At 33.3% G+C, this 19,773-nt stretch overlaps 1 protein-coding gene across 6 annotated transcripts in view; it reads right to left on the reverse strand.

The window, feature by feature from the left end:
* The window catches only part of CENPE (centromere protein E), a 94,018-nt gene that overhangs the window by 52,758 nt on the left and 21,487 nt on the right, over positions 1 to 19,773 (reverse strand). For 5 of the 6 annotated variants that reach the window (XM_003829965.5, XM_055111680.2, XM_063603852.1 and 2 more), the window contains exons 14-24: positions 18,373 to 18,520; positions 17,434 to 17,522; positions 16,213 to 16,380; positions 5,573 to 5,647; positions 5,231 to 5,350; positions 3,427 to 3,549; positions 3,178 to 3,343; positions 2,716 to 2,870; positions 1,117 to 1,431; positions 721 to 993; positions 407 to 565 (exon numbers count right to left, since the gene is read on the reverse strand). In XM_003829965.5, coding sequence (XP_003830013.4) covers positions 407 to 565; positions 721 to 993; positions 1,117 to 1,431; positions 2,716 to 2,870; positions 3,178 to 3,343; positions 3,427 to 3,549; positions 5,231 to 5,350; positions 5,573 to 5,647; positions 16,213 to 16,380; positions 17,434 to 17,522; positions 18,373 to 18,520 — 1,791 coding nt within the window. The remainder of the gene's footprint in view (positions 1 to 406; positions 566 to 720; positions 994 to 1,116; positions 1,432 to 2,715; positions 2,871 to 3,177; positions 3,344 to 3,426; positions 3,550 to 5,230; positions 5,351 to 5,572; positions 5,648 to 16,212; positions 16,381 to 17,433; positions 17,523 to 18,372; positions 18,521 to 19,773) is intronic. The other variant, XM_008955348.4, reaches the window with a different exon arrangement.

Genomic DNA, 19,773 nt, shown 5'->3' on the forward strand with positions numbered 1-19,773 from the left:
ATTACAAAATTACTGTTACCAATATATCTTAGAGGTGTTGTGGGAAAGTAGAAAAGAATACTGTTAATAAATGAAACCCTGGTATAACGTTATAAGGCAATCCCCCCTGCAATGGACTGAATTTTAAACTCTAAGCAAGTTTAGTATAGTAAATCTGACATAAAATAAGTATCAGCTATGCAAAATTTGGACTAATACATTTTTGGGCCCTTTCCCTTTCTAATTGATTATAAACATATTCTATCCTAAGTTATTTCAAAGGCATTAGGGATAAGCTTGTAAAATTATTGTTAGTTATTACCATTGTGAGTAACAAATGAAATTGAGAATATTATGTGTTTAAGTATTTGAGGTTAAAGAGTATATATACAAGTATATGAAAACTCTGAAAATAAACACCCTTTACCTTTTGCTGAAATTCATCTTTAGTTTCTCCTGTATTTTCCTCCACATGCAAATTCCTGGAAACTTCCTCAGAAATTTCCGATTTTAGTGTATTAATTGTTTCTTGATGTTGTTTCAGAGACTCGAGAGCATTTCGTAATAGTTCTTGAGTATCTATGTTCTTTGTTAGAGAAATATAAAAACAATTTCCATTAGAATATGAAACAAAATTATTTTGTAGCTACTACATAACATAATCATAAATAATAAATGATGGCCTCTGCAATGTTTTTAAAAGTCTCCAATTTTTCAAAGTTTAATCAATCAAAACCTTACCATGTTTACAGTATCGTGAATATCACTTTTGAGTTGGTCCCTCTCAATTTGCAAGCTTTCTTGGAGTTGTTTTAGGTCATCTTTTTCTTGAGTTAAAGTTTTTACTTCTTCTAAAGTTTGCTGCAGTTTCTCAGTAATCAGTGTTTTCTCCCTTTCTACAGTTTGCAGTGTAGAATCTCTATTTTCTAATTGTTCCTTTAGCTGTTCCATCTCATTTAGTCTTTCTTGAACCTCACGTGTTTTCTCCTGAAGTTCTTGGGTCTTGTAAGAAAGCTTTAAAAAAGAAAAAGTAAATGTCACACAGTAAAAGCAGAGCAGTCTGAGGCATACATATACACAGAAACCAAAACCCCAGAAGACTAAGGAGCATTTCTCAAAATAGCATCTTGTACCAACCTCGGTCTTCAAAGCACCCAAACTCGAATCAAATTTTTGGGCTTCTTTAGAGAGATTAACTATTTCCTGATTCATTCTCTCATTCTCCTCAAGGACCATCTTATACTTTTGCTCAAAGTCCATATGAAGGGTTTTGAAATTTTGGAATTCTTGATCAGTGCTTTTATAATTCGACTGGGTAGTTGCTAGGTCATCTTTTGTTTTCCCAATTTCTTCAAGTAAACTTTGAACTCTACTCTCCTTATGAACTACTTCAGAAAACAATTTATCTTTTTCTGATGTTATTATATGGAGCTCTTCAGATTTGTCATGTATCTATGGAAAAGAAATAAAATTTAGGGATGTTAGCAACATATGATTCACTGAAGCAATTTTTAGGAAAAAAAGCTTTCTTTGCAAAAAGAGAAGTTATTTACATTCAGCAAAAAGTTGACTGTGGAAAGGCAATATAGTAGTACTCTTATTGTCACTTTTCCCTAACTCAGCTTGTTTAACTCTACCTTTGATGTTTTATTTTCTAATCTCTTTGTATTCTAGAAAGTAAGGTCTGCATGGAAAATAGTAAAGGCACATAATCAGATTGTCTTTATTTCCTTACCTATCATGCTAAAGTGTTTTCTAACTTTATCATGTGGCAGGCATTTCTCAGAATTTGACATTTTTTTCCCTAAAGGCTTTGAATGCCTCTCAGGTTTCCAAAAACTTAATCAATGAATAATTTAAGTAATGTTTAATCATTTAAAATTATCTTAAGTGGTATGGTCCATGAAAAAAATAAAAATAAAAGTATCACTTAAGTAATATTTAAATAATTACATAATTTAAATAACCCATATCTTGTATATTAACAGTTTAATCACTGTGAAAGATAAGGGCAGAGAGAGATAAGAAAAAAAGAAGAGATAAAGGAGGGACAAAGTAAAGAGGGGCAATACAGCGTGTAGCTACAATCACGGGTTTAGGAGGCAGATTTATGTGGCTCAACTATTAGTTTGATAATGGGTTATTGGGACTAAAAAACTACCTACTTTTGAAGAGTTTATAAGATGAGTAAATGAAATAATGTTTTTGAAGTTCTTTAGCATGATGTTTGCCATACAGTAAGTACTCAAATTTTTGCCATTTTTCTTTTAGACAAGTAGAAAGAAAAACTGGCAGGCCATGGATTTACAGAAACATTCACCAGCCTGCAAGGTTTGCATTAACCTCTAAAACTTTATCAGTGCAACCTCTTTTCCCTCATTACTGTCTTTTATTCAACATAATGATACTACTACTACCAAAAAAATGGTAAAGACTAAGGGTGGGCTGTAATACTGTATAAATGCAACATTTGAGGACTACAGAAATGGCTGCTACATGGATTATATTACTAAGTATACTGTTAAATACACCTTGAAAAAAAATATTTTTAATCTAGTAGCATAAGAACAAATTAGAAGATCAACTATATTCATTTCTATTTCTAACTAGTCAAAACGTTTACAGTATCTCTCTTGTCTGCTAGTTTAAAATAAACTATACCAAAATATTTAAGGCACTATTATCGCAAAGGTTTTTATTTCAAAATAAGGGATAAGTGCTTATAAATGTGTTTACCTCTTTCCTCAGTCTTTCTACTTCAGAAGGTAAAGATTTCAATTCTGAAAGCAAAATGACTTCTTCCCGCAAAGCTTCATTTTCTTCAACTTCTTTATTTAGTTCTTTCTGAAGATCAGTAATCTTTCCTTCCAATTCCAAATTACAGAGCAAATCTAGAAAGTTTTGGTAAATTGTATAAAGATCCAATGTTGCCAAACAGGTAATTTAATTTTTAATTGTCCTTGAATCACCTTTTTTCAGGATCAGGTAAAGTTTATTTGAAAAATAATCCCTTATGATTTGAAACCCATGGAAATCTTTATAAATATTAATACCAAATGAAACTAAAACGTAATATTGAGTTTTTAAAAAGTCAGAGTATAATGAATTTTTAATCATTGAAATATGCTTGTCAAATTGTTTAGGTACATTTCTAGAAGAAGTCAGATTCGAAAAAAGATGTTTAAAATTGCAAAATACCTTTTGGAACTTTGCCATCTATAAGGGAGGTGAGTTTTGTTATCTCATTAAAAGCAGATTGTAATTCTTTCTCCAGATCAACTTGCATTTTCTTTTTTGCCTCCAATTGGCTTTGATATAACTGAATATCATTTTCCATTTGCTTGTATGTAGTTGCAACTTCTTTCTATTGAGAAAAACATTGCAAATGCACAAAAATACACTGATCATTACAACTACTTTATTATAAATATTACAAAAAATACTTACCATTTTCTCCTTCAGCTCCAGATTTTCACTTCTAAGAAAGGCTGATTCTCTCTTGGCATCAAGGGCTACAGTTTCAGCATCAAACAGAGTCTGCTTCATTTGTTTTGGGTCTTCAATGCTTTCCTAGACAGACGACAAAAGGGGTTCAGTGAAATCTAATTTTCACAGAGTTGGAAAATTGTTAAGAGAACATGTATATAAATGTTAACTCTAGCTAATCAAAAAGCATACAAATATGCTAGTTACCAAATATATAAAAAGAAATCATGTTTTCCTAATAAAAATAATTTTTAAAAATTCTGGTCATATTTTTCAAATTATATAAGCAATATATCAAATTATATAAGCAATGTATCATAATTTAGATCTGTTTCGTTTAAAGGTTAAAACAACTTTTGTTCGGCAAGGCTGATGAAGTTTTCTATGTATTTTTATTTTGAGTTATTCTCTTCAGCACATGATAGGTAAGTGGCTAACAGTTAAATTAAAGATATTAACCCACAAATTGAAAAGGAAAAAGACAAATGATCTAATAGAAAAATAGAGAAATGATATGAACAAGAAACTTACAGATGAGAAAATGCAAATGAAAAATACATGAAAAAAATCTACAACCTCATTTCTAAAGAGAAGTGGCATTTTAATATGACTTTAGCTTATATGAAATCAATGATATGTCCTTGGAAAAAAATTAATAAATTAATACATGAATGAATAAGGAAAAAGAAATAGTAATTTTTAAAAAGTGGGCAGTTCTGCTTGCCACGCTATGAACAGACACTCCAGAATACATAAAAGTGCCTTCCTATCCAGGGCCTCAGAATAGGATGATATGAAATGGTATGAACCCCTTTGAAAAGAATCATTTGTCACAAATAAAAGGCAACAAAAGAATAGAAGGTAACAAAAACTAAAAAACTCAACTGAAAACAGAAGAACAGAAACTAGTCTTTTAAAAGTTCCAGCTAGAAACTGTTATCATAAAAAAAAAAAAGTATTAAAAACTGGAACCAAACATATATAAGTAATCAGGTATATTGAAAGCAAACTGAAGCAATTAAATGACATCATCATCAGATTCAATGTTATTTAATGCCAAGATCTTATATCAACTAAAATCATCTAGAGCTATAAAATTATGAAAAAATATCCCAGTTTAATATTTAAGATCTTGACTATACACTACTGCATGCATTTGTATAAAACTACTGAAAAAAATTCAGAATTTTAAAATTTTACTGATTTTTTTTTTTTTTTGGAGACAGAGTCTTGCTCTGTTGCCCAGGCTGGAATGCAATGGCATGATCTCGGCTCATTGCAGCCTCAACCTCCCAGGCTCAAGCAATCCTGCCACCTCAGTTACCCAAGTAGCTGGCAGTACCTGCCAGGCTTATTTTTGTATATTTTGTACAGATCAGGTCTCACTATGTTGCCCAGGCTAGTCTTGAACTCCTGGGCTCAAGTGATCTCCCACTTCAGCCTCCCAAAGTACTGGCATCACAGGGATGAGCCACTGTGCCCTGGCCTAAAACGTACTGATTTTTAATGGGAGCCTGTCCTTAACTTCCTTATATTTACTCAAAGGATGATATGATCAACTTTCCACAAATGTGACTTTATCTCTAAAATGGCAAATATACTAACAGTCCCTATCTCATAGGGTTATTGACAGATTTAATGAAATATATATAAATTTATTACAACAATACACAGCACAAAGTAGGTCCAGTATAAGCATTTGCTAAGATGATGGTATGCTATATATATTTATGTGATTACACAACAAAATAAGCCTGATTTTTACCAATGAGTATGACAAGTCCATTTTTATATTTTCTAGCTTTTGAGAGTCTATGTATTCCTGTAGCTTCTTAATCTGGTCTTCCTTTTCTCTAAGCAGCTCTACTTTTGAACTGAGTTCATTCTAAAAGAATCAAAGGAGAGAGTAACAATTTAGAATCTGATTTGAAGTCTAAGGGATTAAAACAGAACTTATATATATTAGTGTAAATTCATAGTAAAATTCAAAGTCACTAATATTTTAAAAACATAATTCCCTTATTTCTGACATCATGTTCAGTTACATATGTTGCATGTTTTATAGTTCTAATTGCTTATCAATAGAAATACCAACATGAATGCTCACCTCAAGATCTTGATTATATACTTCTGCATGCTTAACTAAATTCTTTAAGTTCGAAATTTCATGAATTAGTTGCATCTGTAAGAGCATGTGAACAGGTAACAGAGCAAACCAAGTTAATAAAGCAAAGCAAAAAAAAAAAAAAAAAAAAAGAAAAAGAAAAAAAAGGGCATTGGTTCACTGCTTCAGAATCACCCAACAGTTAGAAAGGACTGAGATCAATTGTTCAAGCTTCGCAACAAAGCACCTCATTATTTAAAAATACTAGAAATATCACCCAAAACATATCAAACAAATAAAAAAAAAAACCCTCAGCATGACCCCACCAAGTAGCTATATCATCTGTTAATAAAGCTACAATAATGTCAATAGCAAATTAGTATGCACCACTTGGAGGAGAGATTAAAAAAGTGGTAATCAAACCTTGAAAAATACACGTTTAGTAGATTTTGTTTTCAGTCAGTTAAGTACAGAAATGTATTAATTCTTATAAAGTTTTTTCTTCCCATAAAGTATCCATCGGCTCTACATTAGTGTACTTTGTAATAAGTTCTGATTTGGAATCTAGGTTTGGATTAGGGTTGTTTCATGCAGTGCCTTTACAATATTATTACTTTTCACCCGTGCTACACAGGTATGGAATGATCAACTATGACCTTGATTTATTCCAGAGGAAATATTGCACTCCATTATATTGTTCAACCATGTAAAAGTATAAAGGTAGAAGTATTTCTATTGAGGTGTCCTTTCTACCAAAATATCTGTAGCGTTAAATATCTGAGTACCAAAAAGTTTGTTGAAAACAAGTAAACCACACATAATCAAGATAAACATTTTCCCTTAGAATTATTTAATCTTCATAATCAGATGAGCACTTACAGAGTAAAAGCAAATTCTAATAGTATGTAAGGGGCTTGAAAATAGTATCTTATTTAAATATTTTCTGGATGTTTAACTGAGTCCTGACTAGTTTTAAATTTCAGACTGGTGCAAGTGTTGACATTACTATTTTAGGTCGGTGCTATCCAAGAGAAACATAATGTCAGACACATATGTAATTTAAAATTTCCTAGTAGGCACATTAAACACAAAAAGAAAAAGGCAGAATTAACTTTGAGAACATATTTTATTCAACCTAATATATCAAAAATATTTCTTCCAAAATGTTTCTTCAGGTAATCTATCCAACATGTTTCTTTAGGTAATCAATATAAAAAAATGAACAATTTTACATTCTTTTTTATATACTTATGTCAATTCAGACTGGTCCCATTTCAAGTGCTTAATTGCCACATATGGTTAGTGGCTACCCCACTGTAGAACACAGTCTTAGACATTTGTACTGCTTTTAATTTAAATTGGCTCCTTCTTTTACCTTTTCTTCCTTATTTTTAACTTCTGTGAAAGAAAACCACATTTACCAATAAGAAAGAATCAAAAATCAATCTTAACTTTTAAAAATACTTAGAAGAGATCGGGTGCATTCAGGGTAGTATGGCCATAGATAATGAAAACATTTAAAGAATACTAATTTAGAAAAGAAAATTTTCCTACTTCTTATTTGAAATAGCACTTTATCTTAGTACTGGTTCTTATGCATAGAAAATAATTAGCTTTTATAAAAATAAAAGTGTAATCTCCCAATGACATGTTTAAGATGCAGAGCATGAAGTGAAAGTGTGTGAAAAGGAAAAATGATTTAAACATATGATCTGATCTACAGTTAATCCATTGCTACCATTTAAATTGCAGATTTAAATGGTAATTGTCATTAGGTGAAATGAAATATTTAACTTACATCTCCAAGTAGTAAAAATTATAAAATTAAATACACCAAGTTAAAATAGGTAGATGGTAAAGATTTTTCTCATTCCTCGAGTATGGTGATACTTGACATTTTCCATTCTCCCTCTAAAACATACTATTTAAGCATCTCATGTTACTATATTCCCACTAGAAAATTATCTACAACTTGGGTGATTTTTGACAAAAGCTTTAGGAAAACCAGGGAAATGGCTCCATGTCCTAAGGCCAATTTGACTTTTATTCCCTTTTAGCTAAACCTTTCCCCAAAATGTAGGTTTTGGAACATATTTTGCTACATACACATAGACTTATATTTTTAGTTTAACATGGACTAGATACTGCAAAACTGTTTTTGAACAGGATGTTTTTATTACATAATCTTTTAAGTAACCTTAAATTTTGTGTCGAATTAAAAGTAAAGGGCCTAGAGCAGTGGCTCACACCTGTAATCCTAGCACTTTGGGAGGCCGAGGCGAGCAGATCACTTGAGCCCGGAATGTGAGACTAGCCTGGCCAACATGGCAAGACCCCCGTCTCTATAAAGAAAAAGTTTTTTAATTATATGTCTTTTAGATTAGAAAGCTGAGCTTTGTGTTTAAAAAAAAAAAAGAAAAAAAAAGAAAAAGAAATTTAAAAAGAATGGAGTAGGATTCTTCCTCCTCAACTGTGGTTAAAATGGGAGAAAAACTGCAGTGTGATACATGTCATATATTCTGTGGTATTTTTGTAATCTTTCTCTGTGTTGACTCAATTCAATAAGCTTCAATTTTTCTTATTAATCTATTAATGATGTGAGAAAAATATTAGAGAAATTATTACCACTTATCCCAAACGTTAGTTTTATGTCATGTTATTATCACATATAAAAAACATACAAAAATTAGATGAAATTTTAAAGTCAGAAGGGACCTTGGTGAGCACCTGGTCTCTACTTCAAGGGTGGAGACATATAGGAAGCCCTGAGATTCAATGACTTGCCCAAGGCCTTGGCAACAATTCATAATAGGACTGGATCTGCGGTAAGTTTATAAGTGGCAAAACTGCGGCTTAAATCCAGGCAATTTCACTCTAGAGACCATGTTCTTAATCATGACACTAGGCCAGTCCCTTCCATAAAACCCAGTTTTATTGATTAAAGTCCAATGGTTTCGTCATGCATGACATTTTGCACTTCATTAACATGCATTTTAAAACAAGCTAAATGAAACCCTGTGGACAACTTATAAACTTTTACCTCTTTGAATATAATACCTATGAAATAAAGCAATAATTTTAATTTGTAGGTAGAATGGAAATAATAGCTTTGGCATAGAATTCTTTTTTCCTTTAAAAATGAAAAGAGGTTGAGAAACTGAACAATGATATCGAGGAAAAAGGATCATGGCCTTTTGGGCTAGCCACATAGAAGTCTGAAGAGTAGCTGCAAATTAATTCATCTTTTAACTACATAAAACACTGGGTCTTATTTTTTTTTGAGGGGGGGATGTTCACGAATCACTTTGCAAGTCTGATAACAACTACAGATTCTTGTTCCAGAAAAATGAATATGCATTGAAAAATTCTGCAAAATAATTTCACAGCATCTGTGGCCTCTAGGTTAAGGACACTTTACACTAATAACTCCCTTTAATCTTTTGGACAATTTCTGAGTCCCTAAAGTCTGATGGTTTCTGGATTAAGTTCTCTTAACATGTAGCCTAATATTTTATACTTAGAAAATGAGTGATCTGTTTCTATAAATTCCATTATAACTATTTAGTATTAGTTATACTAATTTTCACATAACTCTCTTAGATGGAGAAGGAAAAACAAAACGTACAAAATTAGCTTCTCCAGCTATTCTAATGTTTTAATTATTTAGAAACATACTTTCTAAAGAAAAAGAAATCCATTAATATGTAGCATCCATATATAAAATAGTCATCTAGATATTAAAATTCATACTGATCTCAGTAGGAAACTGCTGTGCTCTACGTAGCATTTATATACGCTCAATAAAATGTAATATACAAACTATAAGGAAACAATTTCAAGACAAATCCATCAAGAGGTAGATAAACCAACCCTTCCCATAGATGCTTTTAATTCCTTTTTCTCTTGCATAAGCACCAGGGAAACAAACATGATTTAACTATTTTTAAAATATAAATGAAGAAAATATTTCTTAAATTTTCTAAATTGTATATACATATGAAAAATGGTTAGATCTTCAACATCTCAATCTTAGAAAAAAAATATCTTTAAGACAATACTTCTGAGTGATGTCAAGAAGATGACAGAATAGGAGGTCACCTGCTCACATCCCCCCAAAACAACAAGAATTCTGTACCTATTACAGACAAGTCTTTTTGTGGGAGCCTTTGGATTCAGGTAGGAGGTTGTAAAACCCCAGTAGAACTCAAGACCCGGAAGTGTTGTTTTTGCGAGTGCATACCAACACCTGTGGGAGTCCTGCCAATTGTGCTCCCAGGTTCATATGCAGAAATGGTCCCATTCCTTGAAGGACTTAGCTACAGCCCTGTTTGGCCTAGAGTCTGCAACCAAAACTATCTGTCAAGGGGTCCAGGAGAAATCACACACTCTAGGGTCTCGGCAGATGGGCTCTTCTGCCTGTCGACATTGGTCTTGGCAGTGGACCCAAAAGTTAGCCTGTAACTTGGCTCCTGCCCTCCTCAAGCTGTAGTCCTAGCTTAGTACTGCTTGCACAAGGACCCAGAAGGGAACATGCCCATCTGAGCCACCAGGACAGGCTTGCCAGCCTCTGTCTCATAGCAGATTCTGACGGGGACATGTACTGGCTCCAGCCCTCCCCCGCTGCAGCCTCCCTGCTCTCACCCACACAGAGAACTGCCAAGAGATGAACCTGTCTGAGCCACTGGGTCAGGCTTGCAGTCCTCCATCCCATAATAGATCCTGAAGGGGCCCTGTCTCAGCTTCAATGCCTCTTTGCTGCAGTCAGGAAGCTATCTTGACTGTATTGGGAACTGCTGGGTGAAGCACCTGCCCCAGCCACCAGGACAGGTTTCATGCATCTTTCCCATAATAGATCCTAAAGCGGTCTTGTCTTGACTGCAGCCCCTCTCTACTGCAGCCTGGCAGTTATCCTGCCTGTGTAGGACAGGCCTGCTGGCTTCCATCACATAGCAGTTCTGGAAAGAACTTTGAATGTCACAGCTACAGAATGCAAGCAATCCTCCCTGCATAAGGAACTGCTGGGAGTCTTGACTGCTGGTGCCACCAGGTTAAGCTTACCAACATTGGTTCCATAGCACATTCTGAATTAACTCTGAAGCTTGGTTTCAGTTTCTCCTAGCGATAGTCTGAGAATGGTTTTACCCAGCTGGGGTGCTACCGGGAGACAGGCGTATCCAAGTCCCTGGGGCAGGTTTTGCAACCCTTGTCCATCAGCAGATTCTCAAATGGCCCTGGATCTTGATACTGACCCCTCTCATCTGTGGAATAAGAACAGCTCTGCCCACCTGGGGACCTAAAGAGAAAGGTGTCCAGTAGTGCCTCTGCAGGATAACACGCTGACCTCAGTCATATTATGGATCTTGAAAAGACCTTATAAAGATGGTGAAGACTAAAATAAATAGCTAAATTCATCTTCAATGTGCAGACACTACTGCATGACCACAAGCATCATGATCAGGGAAACATGATGTCACCAAAAGCACAAAGTAAGATACTGGTGACTGATTCTAAAAGATGGAGATGTATTATCTGCCAAAGAATTCAAAATAGCTATTTTAAGCGAGCTCAGCAAACTTCAAGAAAACATAGAGAAACAATCCAGAAATTCATCAAGGAGACTGAAATAATAAAAAAACCAAACAGAAATCCTAGAGCAAGAAAATACAATGAACAAAATGAAAAATGCAACAAAGAACATCAATAGAGGAATGGATCATGCAGAAGAATTTGTGAGCTTGAGACAGGCTATTTGAAAATATAGAGTCAGGAGGCAAAAAAAAAAAAAAAAAAAAAAGGATGAAAAGGAATGAAGTTTATGGGACAACATCAAAAAAGCAAATATTTGGGTCACTGCAGTTCAAGTAGAGAAAGATAAAGGGACAGAAAGCTTATTTAAAGAAATAATAGCAGAAAATTCCCAAACCTGAAGAAAGCAATACATATCCACATATAGGAAGGTCAAAGGTTACCAATCAAATTCAATCTAAATGACCCTGCCCTAAGATATATTATATTCAAACTCAAAAGTCAAAGACAAGGAGAAAATCCTAAAAGCAGCAAAGCAGCAAGAGTAAAGAGGCAAATAACATAGAAGGGAGTTAATGGGTGCAGCACACCAACATGGCACATGTATACCTATGTAACAAATCGGTATGTTATGCACATGTACCCCAGAACTTAAAGTATAATTAAACAACAACAACAACAACAAAGAGGAATCTCACAGGCCAGGAGGGAGTGCAATGATATAGTAAAAGTACTGAAGGAAAACAGCTGTAACATCAAAAGTTAGAAAATCAAATATTCAGAAAGTGGGAGGAGATAAAGTGTGGAGTTTGTTTGTTTGTTTAGTAATCAATGATAATCTGTTATCAGTTTAAAATAACCTGCATAACTGTAAGACTTTTTCTTGTAAGCCTGATGGTAACCACGAAGGAAAAAAACCTATAATAAATACACTAAAAATAGAAAGGTATCAAAACATACTATCAGAGAAAATAATTTAACCAATAAGGAAGACAGTGAGATAAGATAAAAGGATCTAAAAAACAAATAAGAAAATAATTAGCAAAATGGAAGTAGTAATTTCCTACCTATCAGTAGTTCCTACTTATCAATGTAAATGGACTGATTCTCCAATTATAAGACAGAGTGGTTGAATGGATTAAAAAATCCAAATATATGCTGCCTGAAAGAGATTAACTTCACCTGTAAGGATACAAATAGATGGAAAGGAAGGGGTGGAAAAAGATATTCCATGCAAACTGAAATTGTAAGAGAGCAGGAGAAGCTATACTTATATCAGCTAAAATAGACTTTACATCAAAAACTGTGAAAAGAGACAAGGTCATTACATAATGATAAAGGGGTCAACTCAGCAAGAGGTTGTAACAATTGTAAATATATATGCACACTGAACATGGCAGAATATATATAAAGCAAATATTAATCTGAAGGAAGAGAGACTGCAACACAATAATAATAGAGGATTTTGAAACTACACTTTCAGCAATGGACAGATTATTCAGACAGAAAATCAACAAAGAAATAGCAGATTTAAACTGCAGTCTAGACCAAAGAGACCTAACAGATGTTTACAGAACATTCCATTCAACAGCTGCAGAAAACACATTCTTATCAACTGCACATGGAACATTCTCTAAGACAGATCATATTAGGCCACAAAAACAGTCTTAAAAAATTTAAAATCAAAATTATATCAAGTATCTTTTCTGACCACAATGACATAAAACTAGAAATTAATAATAGCAGAAATTCTGGAAATATTACAAATACATAAAAATTAAACACGCTCCTGAACAACCACTGGGTTAATGAATTAAAAGAATAATTTTAAAAAGCTAAGACAAATGAAAATGGAAACACAATATACCAAAATGTATAGGATGCAGCAAAAGCAGTTCTAAAAGCCAAGTTTATAGTAATAAACATCTACATCAAAAAAGAGGAAAGATCTCAAACTACCTAAACTATTACCTCGAAGAATTAGAAAAACAAGAACAAACTAAACCCCAAATTAGCAAATGGAAAGAATAAAGATCAGAGCAGAAATAAACAAAATAGGGACTTTAAAAAAATCCACAAAATAGTTTTTTCTTTTTTTGAAAGAAACAAAATCAAGAAACCTTTAGCTAGACTAGGTAAAAAAGACAGTCGACTCAAATAAATAAAATCAGAAATAAAAAAGGAGACATTACAATTGATACCACAGAAATACAAAGAACACTTACATGCCAATAAATTGAAAAACCTAGAAGAAATGAATTCCTCTACCACATTACCTACCAGGACTGAATTATGAATAAATAGAAAACCTGAACAGGCCAGTAATGAGAAAGGAGACTTGAATCAGTAATAAAAAGTCTCCTATCAAAGAAAGGCCCAGGACCTGATGGCATCACTGCTGAATTCTACCAACAGTTAAAGAAGAACTAATAGCAATTCTTCTCAAAGTATTCCAAAAAATTGAAGAGGAAGGAATTTTTCCTAACTTATTCTACAAGGCCAGCATTACACTGATACCAAAAATAGACAAAAAAGGAAAACTATAGGCCAATATCCCTGAAGAACAGACAGAAAAACCCTGAACAAAATACTATAAAACTGAATTTAACAGCACATTTAAAAGATAATTCACCATGATCAAGTGGGATTTATCCCAGGAATACAAGAATGGTTCATCATAAACAAATCGATAAACATGACATACCGCATTAACAAAACAATGAAAAAAAGTCATACAATCACTTCAACAGATGCAGAAAAATCATGACAGAGTTCAATACCTCTTCATGATAAAAACTCTTAATTAGGTATAGAAGTGATATGCCTCAACACAATAAAGGCCACATACAACAAACCCACTGCTAACGTAATACCAAATGGGGAAAAGCTGAAAGCCTTTTACTCTAAGATCTAGAACAGGATAAGGATGTTCCCTTTTGCCACTTTTATTCAACATAGTACAGGAAGTTCTAGCTAGAGCTATTAGGCAAAAGAGAAAAATAAAACATAATAGGAAAGGAGGAAGTTAAATTGTCTCTATTTGTAGATGATATGATCCTATATACAGAAAACCCTAAGGACTCCATCCAAAACTGTTACAACTAATTAAAAACTCAGTAAAGTTGCAGGATACAAAATCAACATAAAAAAAAGTAGTATCTCTATATGTTAATGGCAAACTATCTAAAAATGACACAAAGAAAACAATCTCATTTATTACCAAAAGAATACCTAGAAATAAATGTAACCAAGGAGGTGTCAGATCTCTCAAATGAAAACTATAAAACATTAATGAAAGAATTTGAAGAAGACACAAATGGAAAGACATGCATGTTCATGGATTGGAAGAATACTGTTATAATGTCCATATTGCCCAAAGTGATCCACAGATGTAATGCGATATCTATCAAAACACCAATGACATTCTTCACAAAAGTAGATTAAAAACAATCCTCACATTCGTATGGAACCCCAAAAGACCCTGTATAGCCAAAGCAATCTTGAGCAAAAAGAGCAAATCTGGAGACTTATTATAAAACTATAGTAACCAAAATAACATGCTACAGGCATAGAAACAGACAACAGGCCAATAGAACAGAGAACGCAGAAATAAATCCATGCATATACAGTCAACTGATTTTTGACAAAAGTGCCAAGAACATATGTTGGGGAAAGGATAGTCTTTCTTCAATAGTGGTGCTGGGAAAACTGAATGAATATCTATATGTTGAAGAAAAACTAGATCTCCTGTCTCTCATCATATACAAGAATCAATTCAGAATGAGTTAAGGACTTAAATACTAAGACTTGAAACTATGAAACTACTAGAAAACAAGATAGTGGAAATGCTTCATAACATTGGTCAGGACAAGGAATTTTTGAATAAGACCTTAAAAGCACAACCAAAAAGACCAAAAATAAATAAACGGAATTACAACTAAAGGCAAAGGAAATCATCAATAAAGAGACAATATTTGCAAAATATTTGCAATATTTGCAGGAATATTTGCAAAATATACATCTGACACATGGTTAATATCCAAAATATATAAGAAACTAAAACAACTCAATAGCAAAAAAAACCCCAAACAACCCAATTAAAATATAGGCAGAAGACCTGAACAGACGTTTCTCAAAAGAAGACATACACATATGTTCAATATTACTAATAATCAAGGAAATGCAAATCAAAACCACAGTGAGGTATTGCCTCATCCCAATTAGAATGGCTTATCAAGAAGGCAGAAGAGAACTTGTTGGCAAGGATGTGGACAAAAGGGAATCCTTTTATACTGTTGGTAGGAATATATAGAAAACAGTATGACGGTTCCTCAACAAAGCAAAAATAGAACTACCATAAGATCCAGCAGTCCTACTACTGGGCATGTACCCAAGGGAACTTAAATGAGTATGTTCAAGAAATATCTGCATTCCCATATTTACTGCAGCACTTTCCACAACAGCCAAGATATGGAACCAACCTAAGAGTCTACCAACAGAAGAATGGATAAAGAAAATTTGGTATAAAGTCACAATGGAATATTCTTCAGCTATTAAAAAAAAAAAAGAAATCCTACCATTTGCAACAATATGGATGAACCCAAAGGACATTATAAACCAGGAACAGAAAGACAAATACTGCATGATCTCACTCATATGCAGAATCTTAAAAAGCTGATCTCTTAGAAGTACAAAGTATAATGGTGGTTATTGGAGGCTGGGGTGTTTTGCAGGGAGAAGAAAATGGGGAAATCTTGGTCAGATGACATAATGACAGTTAGATAGCAGGAATAAATTTCAACAGCTCTATTGTACAGCAAGGTGACTATAGTTAATGACAATGCATTGTATTCTTAAAAAACATAAAATCTGTGGATATTATGTGCTGTCACCACAAAAACAGTAACTATGTGAGGTAGTACATTTGTTAGCTAGATTTAACCATTCCACAATGTATATATACTTCAAAACATCATACATCATGTTGTATACAATAAACACATAAAATGTTATCTGTACATTTAAAAAAAATTAAAAAAGCTTACATTATAGAAAAAAGAGAATACTTCTTTTAAAAGTATGCTTTTAGTTTAGTTTTACATTTCTGTCTCTTTTACCTCTTGATCTTTTTTAGTTTTTCTTTCTAGAGCCTCAAATTCATCCAAATCATTCTTTTCTTTTAATTTCAATTCCATTTCTTCTTTTTCTGTTCGTAGTTGTTCATAGTCTAATACCAGATTATCATAGTCAGCACGAAGTGAGTTCAACTCACTTTCTATATTCTCCTATTATAAACAAGAACAGATTTTCCAATCAGAAAATTCATATATTTTTTGTTTCCTTAATAAAATTTGGATTATTTAAATAACTACTTTAACTTTGATTTGATATCTTTCTAAAGTTCTACATTTTGGCAAACTAGCTAACTTAGAATAGATTATTTTGAAAGAAGGAGAATTTTAAAAATATTTCAATAAATTGTATGTTTGCCTGTGCCTGACAGGGAATTTTGACCATAAGTCCTCAAGCTCCTCAGTAATAAAACTGATAATTTAATTCCCCAATCTAACTAACTCCTATTTTATGTCTCAGATGGTTCTGAATTCAAGAATGGAAACAGAGATATTATTTATTGACTTCTAAAGCTAATGATAACTGTGTTTTACTATAAAGAGGCCTATTTCTATTTTCTATATTATTATAAGAGAAGAGATAAACCATGAGTTAAAAAAATACTTTACACCAGAGATTGTAAAAAAAACCCAAGAAACTTCTAATGTATGTATTAGGAACACAAAAACACTTTGTCAATAATACTTTACAGGAATTAACTAACAATAATAAGGAGTAATGCAATTATATTCTAAAATTCAAATGAAAATGTCTATTACTTTATACAACTATACATCTTTAAACACGAGCAATCTACTAAGTAAACACGGAATCTAAACTTATTGATGTATTCACCAAAATTACCTCTCCCTGATATATTATTCTATACATTATAAATGCCTGAGAATTGACACTTTTAAAATCAGAATTGTTACCCTAATGAAGTTTACCAAGGCAAAACAGAAACTTTACAAACATTATGAATACTAAGATCTGCTAGTAAAGAGCTAGAGGCAAAGGTTTACCTACTAGCACATGTCTGCCTTATGAAATTTTTAGCCTTCCTCTAGGTGCCTGATGGTTATAGAGTAGAAATGTAAAGAGAAAAGCCTTCATTAGAGCCAAAATCATTACTGAAATTAAATGAGAACAAGTAACAAAATCTAATAACAAAAGAATTTTAAAAAGAGTAAAAGCATTATATGCTGTAAAATACATTAAGTTACCTGATTTAGTAGCTTTGTTGCTGGATTCCATTCTATCTCACTTAATGTGTCAAGAGTGTTACTGAAAACATCAGACTCTGAACAGACAGCTATAATTAGAGAAAAAAAAAATTTGTCCATGAACATGTTTACCAAATTTCCTAAGTCAAATTAAAGATTACTAAAAAAATTCTTATCAGAGATACTAAGAACTTCAAATTAACTAATATGTGCTCAGAGTATGAATACCAAAAGTACATTAATAGATATGGTCATTTATATTATTGTATGAATTAAGATGATCACTGGTTGGAATTAGTGACACAATACAGGATCCTTAATGAAATATAGGTTAAAAGGACAAATTCTGAATTTGAGATTTGATCATTATAAGTAGATTTAAAATGTCCCCCCAACAGACTGTACTATTGAAGAAATAATTTTGAAACAGATTCCTATGTCAATGCCACTCTTTTAAGATTAGCAAAGGCAGATGCCATATAACTAATAATTTAATTGAATAATAATTAGAAAATAAAAACACCTGTCTCATGTGTGTTTCAACTAGTGCATCATTCTTAGGAGATTCAGAATAAATAACTTATGATTACTTTCTATTTATTTATTTATTTATATTTGTTTGAGACAGAGTTTCACTCTTGTCACCCAGGCTGGAGTGCAATGGATCTTGGCTCACTGCAAGCTCCGCCTCCCAGGTTCAAGCAATTCTCCTGCCTCAGCCTCCCAAGTAGCCGGGATTACAGGCGCCTGCAACCACGCACAGCTAGTTTTTTTGTATTTTTAGAATTACTTATTTTAAATCATAGTCTCCATTGTAATCACATATGAAATACACAGTATTTAAACATGTTTATCACATTAACTGAGCTATAAACATAGTTTCTCTTTATAAGGATGCTTTTATAATTAAACATAGTTCCACTTGAAAAAAGCACTCACATTCATCAATTTCTCGTAATAAATTTATAGAAAGCTTATGTGTTTTTGTTGTTATATTTGTTGGCATATTAAATTGATCTGCATAGTTTGAGCTCTTCATTTTGTTAATTTTGCCAAGGCACCAAGTAACTCTTCGTTTTCTTTTATCCTAAAGAAGAAGAAATCAAAATTATGTCATATAGATCTGTATTCAAACATAATAAAACAAGGGAACTAGTTTCTATTTTTGAAAACCATTGACTTGGTAGAATTCTTATTAAGCCTAGTTTAAAATTTTATTAGTCTAAGGATATTGCTTAAAAAAAAAAAAATCAAACTCTTGACTCTTTACTTCACTCTAACTACCATTTTCTTTTTTTCCTACTTTGTCCTCCTCATCATTTATCCACTCCTTCCTCAACACTTCAGGGACCCATCTCCTGGTTCTTACCTTACCCAGCTGCTGTCCTTACCACTCACTCTGCTTTGCTAGTTTCTCTTCCTGTGCCTGCCTCTTAAGTGTGTTTCTCCAGGTTTCATAGCCACCATTCTTCTCTTGACTCTTTACTGGGTGCAAGTATCATCTCATCTTATTTGACTCTCTCGGCAACCCTAGGGTTGTAATCACATCTGAAACACACAACCCTAAGGTTGTTGAGAGAATCAAATAAGATGAGATGATACTTGTATCGAGTATCAACCTTACTACATCTTTTTAACAGATGAGCTGGGTGCCCAACAAGTTTGGAGAAGTTGCATAAGGTTGTACAGCCAATTGGTGGCTGAGCCCATTGTCTATTACTTCAGAGCCTATCCATGCAACCGTTCCATCACATTGCCTCTTAAGATTACTTGTTGTCCCCAGAATATACTGCATACTGTCATGCCTCTCTGAGTGCTGTCCTTCTGCTTGAAATGGCCAGCCCTTTCCACACCCTGCTCTGCAAAAGCCCCATCATATTCAAATCCTCGACTCCAATAACCTTCAGTTTAATGCCAGTTGCTACCAAAGCCACACCTGGACCTTGTCATTATCTGAAAGTCATAAACCTAGACCTCTTGCTCTCATTGCCGTTGCTATCCTTCCAAATCATTACTTTAGTTAATCCCACTATAGCTATTTAGCTCATCAGGGGCTATTTAGCTCTGTTCCCTTGTTGCATGACTTTTTTTTTTTTGCCATCTCCCTCTTGGTTCTCACCCTATCATCTTAGATTCCATAGATCACTGTAATCATGTTTGAAATTTGAGGTCAATGTTCTCAAATTATTTGACCCACTCTCTGTCCCTTACATGTACCCTACACGGCACACTCAAATGACACTGTGTTCAAGACCTTTATCAGCCTCCTGAGCACTGCCAGAGCCACACAGCCAGAAGACCGGCTGACAAGATAAACTGGACCTTTAATGTTGCATGGCA

Source organism: Pan paniscus, chromosome 3 (assembly GCF_029289425.2).
Source record: "Pan paniscus chromosome 3, NHGRI_mPanPan1-v2.0_pri, whole genome shotgun sequence".
NCBI classification, from domain to species: domain Eukaryota; kingdom Metazoa; phylum Chordata; class Mammalia; order Primates; family Hominidae; genus Pan; species Pan paniscus.